The sequence below is a fragment of the Glycine soja genome, chromosome 1 (genome assembly GCF_004193775.1).
Source record: "Glycine soja cultivar W05 chromosome 1, ASM419377v2, whole genome shotgun sequence".
Classification (NCBI taxonomy): Eukaryota; Viridiplantae; Streptophyta; class Magnoliopsida; order Fabales; family Fabaceae; genus Glycine; species Glycine soja.
The window spans coordinates 3,259,979-3,269,377 of record NC_041002.1 but is presented as its reverse complement, the minus strand read 5'-3'; the positions used below and the strand labels follow the sequence as shown (position 1 = coordinate 3,269,377).

Genomic DNA, 9,399 nt, shown 5'->3' with positions numbered 1-9,399 from the left:
TGACAAAAGGAGATCACATGACATAATAAAAAATTCAATTGAAGATTCATGCAAAATAAAACCACTTCAAAATCTGGCATACATTTTACAAGGAAATTTTTCCCAAATTGAAGGGTTAACTATATACTATCTTGAATAGACTGATCTTTCCAAAAGCTTGAACAGCACAATCACCTCGTAAATGTCAGCAGGACAACAACACATTGTGACAGTCTCAACTCTCAAAAGATAGAGAAAAATTAATCAATTTACATTATTAATTAATGGCAGAACCTACTAGAAACAAGTACTGAAACAAAACCTGCACCTAATGGTATCTGGAAGTATCATTTGCATGTTATAGAGTTGTTGCAAAACCTGTAACAACATAAAGTAAATGTCAGGGTTCTCGAGTATAAAAGGAGGTTTCTTAGGTATCCCAAGTTTTTTGGTAACATTAAATTTCTATAATTAGATTCTGCAATCAAATTCATAAAGCAGCCATCCAGTGGCCAATGATACTGCTAATTGCCACTGGGTAGGAGTATCAACCTCAGGGGAACACTAGAGAATTAAAACACCCAACACAAAATTGACATCAATCTATATATCAAATTATCAATGAAATGAATAGAGAAATATGTCAAAAAAAACATATTCAAAATGATATTGTTTTTTTCATTTTTTACAAGATTACGGTGGACAATTTCAAAAAGAAATCCTATCAACACTATATATATATATATTGATCATTGAAGCAACATAAGTATTATGATGATAGGCTCCATAAATTTTTTTTACAAAGAAGCAACTTTTGCTATTATCTAAAGAAAAACATTAGAAGCTGATAAAAGGCATCTAACTATTAAGCAAAAGAAGAAGAAAAAAAAACACTTTCAAACAGATACTAGCAGACAAAATACTGGTCTTGATGTTATTTTATCAATACACCGGGTTTAAACTTCATGCTATATTGGTCAAGAACAGCTAGAAATAGAATGTAGCATAAACTGTTAACTAAACATTCTAGTGAAATCCTGTTCATAAGGTTAGCGTTAAACACTTGTCTCAGAAAATTAGAATAGACTTAGGTGCAGCCTGCCATACGTACTTTGTCATAATACAATTACAAGCCAACCTTCTCTTCAATTTGGCTTAGTTGTAAATTAGGGGAGCTACAAAACAATGTGTAAGCCTCTTACCTTAATTTAGTTAAATTAATAGAAATTATTATAAACAATACCTCAGAAAAGTCTTCAATCCATTTGATTAGGATTTTTCTTCAATGCAAACTAGTGTTAGCTCAGTTTTCAAGTGTTTTACAATAGCATTTAGATTAAGCAACCCCCCCCCCCCCCCCCTTCACAAATGCACAAACAGACTCTTAGGTGAATATTGTCATTATGGCGCAGGTGTTGCTATAGATCTCCTCCTTGACACTAGCATGGGCAATATAATGCCATTTCTAATTGTTTCTTCACTTGGCAAGCAATAGGATCTCTCAAATTTCATCTGTTTTTCCTTATGGCATTAAATTGATTCCATAAACTCACTTTAATCAAGCCAACGTTAATTAACAAACTCCTTTAGGCTCAAATTTTACTTATTTGTCACTCAATTTGCCCATATCTGCCAGGGCACAGCATGAAAATGATATTTCAAATGCCCCTTGGTTCTCCAATCATCCCATGCATAACCGTGATTTATCCAAGACCCATGCTAGCAACTTACATAGTTTCTTACTAAGGAAGTAGAAGTTGAAAGCCAAAATGTGCCCACCAAAGTATTTAAAACAAAATGTGCTCTAATCGAATAAAACTGAGACTTACACCCGTCTAACATTATTAATTGAGAACCATTTCACCAACTGCAGTTGCTAATGAAATCAAGATTAATAGCTGTAAACTGATAACAAACAAACTAATCAGAAAATAAACGCAAGTATGAAGTATCATGTGAAAAGACCATTACAACTTTACTGCTCCCAGTGACAAGAAAAGGCAAGTTTAGTGACTAAGGTCTTGTTCGGATAAACTTCCCCATAAACACTTCTAAAAGAAGAAAATAAGAGGGTAAATGAATTGAGTTTTTTTTTCCATAAGTTAAAATCCACAAATGCATTTAACGTTTATAGATGCTCTCTCCTTTAACTTCTCCAAAAGCTGCATTGCACAAGTTGATTTTAGCTCGGGATATTTCTTCCATAAGTGCTTATAAAGAAGTTAATCTAGAGCCTATCAATCAAATTTACAAAAGAATATTATTCTTGAAGAAAAATTAAAAAATGGTTATGTTAGGATGATCACTATCTTATGCCTGAAATGCAAGAGCAAACAAAATTGCAAGGCATCATCATCATACCTATTCTATATTACATTTTCCCCATGTTGGTAATCCAAAAATGGGGTTATTAAGATTAAATGAATGACATTAACAATTAAAATGAAATGTCAGAGCAACTCTTATAGTGCAAGTCAATCCATCCAAAATGTGAAGAAAAAAAAGGGGGGTACCTTCTGAAAGACAACCCCAGTTAGTGTTATGCAGAGAAAGCAGAGAAGTGAACATGGCAGAGGCAGTAGCACTATGCAACGGCGTCAAAGACACTTGCGCACCAACCAACAGCACCGGAAGCCTAAACAGAAACCATAAAAATTGAAAATTTTATCCATTTCGATACTTCACAGTAGAGTGAAACAAAAGGGGCAGAGCCAAAATGAAGGTTCCGTGAAAAAAAGAAGTGATTTTTACCGGGAAAAAGAGAGGGCACGTTTCTGAGGAGAAGAATAAGAAAAGGCAAGTCCATTGAGCTTAGTGGGACATGAAGATCGACGAGAGAGGAGGGTTCTGGTGGCAGCGGAAGCTATTTGAATGGTTTTCCTTGCAGCCACCGCCACCTCTTGTGCTCTGCAACACAGCAACACTTTCTCACTTTGCTGTGGAGAGAGAAGGAAGGAAGGGCATGCCTTATGGGCTGGGTCTAATCAAATGGGTTACTCTCTCTGTCCACAACCAAAAAGGCCCATGAGGACAAAAAAATAAATAAAAGGAATTTTGTTTTGAGGCTGCTATTGGCCCCTCCTACCACGTTGCTTTTAGTCCCTACTAACATTTTCAAATTTCAAAGATACATTTCTTCATAATGCACAGGGGAAACACACTTTCATTACATTAGTAAAATGCAAAAAACATACAACATAATCACATTTGTATTGTACAACAAAATTATGATTCCGTTGCACTATTTTTTTACACCCCTACTAGACAGAAGAAGTGCATTTTTGTTGTGTAGTTGGGCATGTGAAAAATTATACAATGGAATCACAATTTTGTTATGTAATTGTAGATCAATTAAGAAAGTGTTATAGAAATATGATTTTATTGCACAGTATACAATGGAATCAAACTTTCACTGTACATTTTTTCTGGAAAAAAATGCATAACGAAAATATGATTCAGCTACATAAATTATTACACAATAGAATTATGATTCCATTTTGCCACAATTCATGTTACACAATGGAATCGTGATTCCGTTATGAGACGAATTTGCAACACAATGGAATCGTGATTCCATCATGTAACAATTTATGTAACACAACGGAATCATGATTCCGTTGGTTTGACAAAAAGGGTGGGTTGGGTGCCAATATGGGAGGAAAAAAAAGAAAAGGGCATTTTGGTATTTACGCATTCATGATAGGTTCAAGAGCAATTCTAGAGGGCCAATATCAATTCCAATTTGCTTTAAAAAATTTTTGAGGCCACTCATAAATTGAGATATTATCATGTTATGAAGACAAATAAAGTGGGGAGAAATGCTATCAATAGTCTCTCTAAGATTGTCTAAATTTGATTGAAAATCACACATGTTATGAGACTTATCAAAATTTATAATTTTTAATAAATTTAACCTAATATAAGAGAAAATTAGGGTTGTGCAAAAATTAATTTTTTTTAAAAAAATTTGAACCGATCCATTTTCAAACTATTTTATAAAAGCAATTCCTTTAAAATTGGATTTGTTCGGGTTTTTTTCCAAAACAACTTAGTTTTTTTAGGTTTTGTTCGATTCAGTTCAATTCAACTATCTATTTTATACTCATATATGGATTAGTTTTATAAAGTGGATGGGTTGGAAATTTTTCCAAAACAATTCAATTATTTTAAGTTTAATTCGGTTTGGTTCAATTCATTTATTCATTTTATACTCATATTTGGATCAAATTTTTTGAAGAACTGATTTAAAGCAAACCAAACCTATTTTTATACTACATGCTTAACTTTATATTTGATGTGAAAGTGTAACAAGTTGGCTATTCTAAAAACTAAAATGAAAGGAGTTCAATTTAAAACCAAAAATGAGAGATCTGAACCATTGATAAGTAAAGCTTGATAATATAATAAAATAATGCATATTCGCAGCAAATTATAGATTTGTTAGATTCTATCCCTTTGATTTTTTATTAATAATTAAGATTCCTCACTTTAGAGGAGTCAAATGCAACCCGAATGCATAATTGAATCAAGCAATGTAACCCTTCACTTATGTTTTGTGAAGATAAATAAGAAAAAAAATTGAACTTTCATCCATCCATGTATTTTAGTGCATGTTTGGATTGACAGTCACAAAATTAATTATGAATAAAATTAATTTTATAGAATTGATTATAAGATAACGTGATTTTTGTTTGGATAGTAGATATCAAAAAATTAATTTTTTTAAGAGAATGTTGTTTGGATATTTTGAATCAAAATTAATTTTGAGTATATAATTACTAAAATGGGTTTTAGTTATTTGTACATGTCTTGTGTATTCTTATTTATTATTATATTGTTATGTTGATTATTAATTTAAAATAAATAGGTAGGTTTATAACCAGTTTTTTTAAAATAAAATTATTGATTAAAATATTAGCTTGTGAAATAAAATGTATCTCCTAAATAAAAACTTGCAATCTAAATTAACATAACAATGTGTTTATAAAGTAGTGACAAAAAAATCAATAATTCTTAATATAACACAACTTTGTCCTATCATAACAATACTAATTTTGATTTAAGACTTGTACAATTTCATCTCGTATTGAATCTCGAACACGATCCATTAGAGATAAAGAAATGACATTTACAACTTGAGTTTAGTCCAAGTTAACTATATTATGGTAATTATCATTTGAGTCAATGCTTATGTTTTCATCTTCATAACATGTAAAATCAATATCACTCTTAGCATTCCTTCTAATAAAATTGTATATAGTCATCACTGCACAAACTATTTGCACTCGTGTTTCAAATTTGTACTTAAGCATGCATCACAAGATTGTAAATCTATTCTTCCATACTCCAAAAGTTCTTTCAGTTGTGCACTTTAAACTAGAGTGATAATAATTGAAAATTTCATTATTATTTGCAAACCCAGATTTACGTCTAAAATTAGGAAAGAGGTAGCGTTCACATATGTAAGGACCAACATATCACTTTGGTGTTGGATAGCAAGCATCTACCAAATAATTTTTACTTGTTGAGAAAGGTAAAAATTTGTGTAAATAAAATTTAAATGAGAATAGAATTCAATTGTAGTGATACAAAAAAATAATACCTTTAGGAGGGTGTGGAAAATTCATGTTAGAAGTTGTGAGAGCATGATCAAAGATTCGAGCATCATGAGCAGTACCTTTCCATCTAGCTGATACAAAAGAATTCAATTTTATATTGGAATACCCTTTCTTCCAATAAATCTAGCTTGCTCACTAGGAGTAACCACACATGGAACATGTGTACCATCAATTGCCTTTATGGCATTCTTAAAAAATGACCAATATTGTGTATCATTTTCTATTTTGACATGACTATCATGAAATAAAGGATCTAGTGGCCTAATATATTCCATAAACAACTTAAGGAGAGCAATTAATACCTTGTGGAGATGTCTACTTACAGTTTCTCCAGAGTGTTGAAACATCTATTGAAGATTCCTATTTCCTAGGGGTGGGTATACAAACTCGGATCCGTGGACCGGTCCGTTAAGTCTATGGGCCATGCGGATAACAGACCACATTGTTTTGAACCCGCATAGTAATCCTAAATTATAGGCCCGAGCCGTTTAGTCCACGGTCTTTGTGGATCTGTCGAAGGTGAGAGAAAATGCCAATTGAAAAAAGAGAGAAAGGGGAAAACCTTCAAGAACATGGTCTTCCCTCTTCAGGTCTAAGAGAAGAATCCCCACAAATGTCACAAACAAATCTTCCATGGATTTCACCAGTCCTAACACTCACATCCGAAGCAAACAACAACAACAACAGAATCAAACCCATCAGTGTCTTTTGCTTTTCCATGGTTGAGATTGAGAAAAAAAAACAAAAAAATTGGTATCTTTCATAGAATACTTTGTTTTTGGATTTTTTTTTCTTATAATTATAATGTTCCTATAGGGTGTTTATTGCTCATAGTGCATTGATTTTTCCACTGACATGATATCTTACATTATGTTTAAGATTATTTGAACTTTATGTTAAGATTACTTGTATTCTCATTTTTAATATATTCTTTTAGCTGATAAAAAAAACTTATATTATAGCCTAAAAATAAAAGAAAAAATTGCAATAATTTTACATTTTTTAAAAATCAAAATAATAATTTAGGCCTATGGACTGGTTCGTTTATCCACAAGCTTTGTAGGTTGGATACAAATTTTAAAAAAGTCCATTTATTTCACAAAATGGATTTATCGACTCGTATAAAATGTGGGCTTTATGGACTAGGCCTTAAATGGGCTGAACCAATTTGTATACCCTCCCCTACTATTTCCTTCCACATGCCCAACCATGTTTAAAAATATTACAATCATTTCTTCAACTCACATGCAATTAGTGGGCTTTAAACCCTGATTAGCCAATTCATAGCAAAGCTTATAAAAAATATTTTTTTCCATACGAAACATCTCATAACAACGAATAAGATGACCTTGCAATACTTCTTGCACCCATGCATGCCTTGTTTGTTTGTTGGTTCTACATGACTCTTTACATAGATTTTTTATTGCATATTTACCAATAAACACTGCCAAATAAGATGCTTGCTCTATAAGTTCATCATCTTCACAGGTATTTGATTTAAATTGTTCAAGCAAGTCATTCATTTTTTAGCTATATAGAAAAAATATTACAAAATACATAATATATCAAGATACACATAATATGAGTTCAATAGAACATGACTCATTCCACCACAAACAAACATCTAAGCACTAGTACATATTAGTAAGGGGATTTTAATTGCATCCCGGATACACACATCTAGTTAGTAACCTTGAATAGTAAAGGGGTTTTAACTGCATCCCTAAGCCAACACACTATTTGCTCATCTAAACCTCGCATAGCAATAAACATTTCTCTTGTTGTCTTTAACATCATCATGTTACAACATTGTGTATAAAGTAGTAAATACTTTTGTAGTTTAGGTAGTTTCTTAAGCTCATTCATCACTTCATGAATAGATGCACTTGCCACAACTTCATCGTGTGACTTACATGCTTCTGCAATTACACCGACTACATCAATTATTCTTAAAGAGGTAGTTGCCGTTTTCTTGCTTTACTTTTCAGTGTGATTAATTCTCTTTTTATTTTCCCTACTCTTTTGGCCACTAATTCCTTGGCTAACAATTCCTTGTGAATCATTCAAATGAATTCCCTCAAAAACATTTGTTGCACCAACACTTGAATCTTCACTATCACCCGAGTCTTCCTCTAAATATAGGCCAATGCCCTCAAGACTTAGACGATACCCATCATTCATATCAACCTCAACACCAATAGGTAATATCCTAAACGAGGAAGCCCATTGAAACTCTCCATTAGTAACTACATCCTTAAAAATTTTAGTCAACTTGTGAGCAAATAGAAGTCCCTTGATCATAAATTTTCCATATAAAGGATTTTCCTGACATTCAAAATTTATCATAGGATAAATACACTAAACAGAAAACTTAGACATACAACAATACAAATTTATGTAACACATACCAATTCTTTTTTCACTCGTCATTCATCACTTGCATCAATAGTATTTTTGGCATTGTCTCATCCAAGATCAATTTCTTTACCAAATAGTTTATATTATACTTGTTATTCTCTTATGAGGTTATCAAACTTGTTCTTAAACTTTGGTTTGTCAAAAAAATTTCTAGTCAACTCCTTAAATACGAATGCAATTCCATTCCACCCATTCTTGGTAAAACTTGTACCAAGTTGTTCTCCTTTGGACACTTGTTCCAAACATGCTATGATAAAGCCTTCAGTTGCTTTAAGGTCCCAAGAACCTTTTTCTTTCTCAGTACTCATAAGTCTACATTAAATAATTTTCTTGATGCATGATCAATAAAACTAAAACATGCAGAATTGATAAGAGGTAAATGTCATTGCAATTAACCAAACAAAGCTACTCCATTATTAACAATCAATAATCTAGGTCTATTCTTTATTAGTGGAACCAATATAAAATTCATTCATCAATAAAAAGGCAAAATTATTAATATCATTTTCGTGACTTTAAGGTGGCCAGTGAAACATCCATCGACCACCATAATCGCAAGTGGACATTATTTCTTGTCACTTGTAATTTGACTTGGTTGGAAATGTCAAGATTCCATTACCTAAGGAGGATATTGGTAACTAAATCTTGTAGTGTAGATTGTTACATAGTATTGTACAAATAACACTCGAGTCTTGTTGGTTTGGAAAAGATAACATTGAAATAATTTTAGTCACTCTTATATGAGCTCAAAATATATGGTAATAAATAATTTGTTTACACTCAGTTTAGAGAGCTTACCATAATGGTAATCAAGACATGAATATAAAAATAAACATTTTTAATTTGGCATGGAAGCCAAGATTGATAATATTGACTTGCACAAAATATTGTCATGTAGCTTATAGACTAAATTAGAGATCATTCATAATGCTTCTCGTGTCCAAGTCTCACATTAACATGACGATGGTTAGATTTGATGATCGACTCAAATTTGTAAATGACGGTGGTGGATCCATTTACATGACAATCTCTTCTATTGAAAATTTTTCTGATTAGTAAGCAATGTTTGTTTGTGGTTTATTAGTGAAAATCTACTCAATTTTTACTTTCATGGATTTTCCAACAAAATGTATGTATAAAATAATTAAATATTAAAAATTAAGTAAATATATCATTAATTAATGTGATCTTGAATTTTATAAATGACAGATAAATAAAACAACAATTTTTAAAAAATTTGGCACTTAAAAAGAAATGAAAGAAGTACTATAGAAGCAGGGGTTTCTAGTTGAACTCTTTTATTGCTTCCCCAGTTATCAAATTTATGGTTTGGGTTTCTCCTCATTATTTTTCAGTGCAGTGATGATAGGTCAAGGTAGATGAG

General features: G+C 31.8%; 2 protein-coding genes across 2 annotated transcripts; both read right to left on the bottom strand.

Moving 5' to 3' along the window:
* On the bottom strand, positions 1–6,232 carry LOC114406442 (protein NUCLEAR FUSION DEFECTIVE 6, chloroplastic/mitochondrial-like). The gene is made up of 5 exons (XM_028369153.1): positions 6,160–6,232; positions 5,582–5,668; positions 2,731–2,959; positions 2,493–2,614; positions 1–357 (listed from the first exon to the last, which is right to left on the bottom strand). Exons 1-5 carry the CDS (start codon positions 6,230–6,232, stop codon positions 338–340), a joined length of 531 nt encoding a protein of 176 aa, XP_028224954.1. The 3' UTR covers positions 1–337.
* Positions 6,233–7,574: 1,342 nt separating this feature from the next.
* Positions 7,575–8,323, bottom strand: LOC114406435. The gene is made up of 2 exons (XM_028369142.1): positions 8,186–8,323; positions 7,575–7,922 (listed from the first exon to the last, which is right to left on the bottom strand). Exons 1-2 carry the CDS (start codon positions 8,321–8,323, stop codon positions 7,575–7,577), a joined length of 486 nt encoding a protein of 161 aa, XP_028224943.1.
* Positions 8,324–9,399: the final 1,076 nt, after the last annotated feature.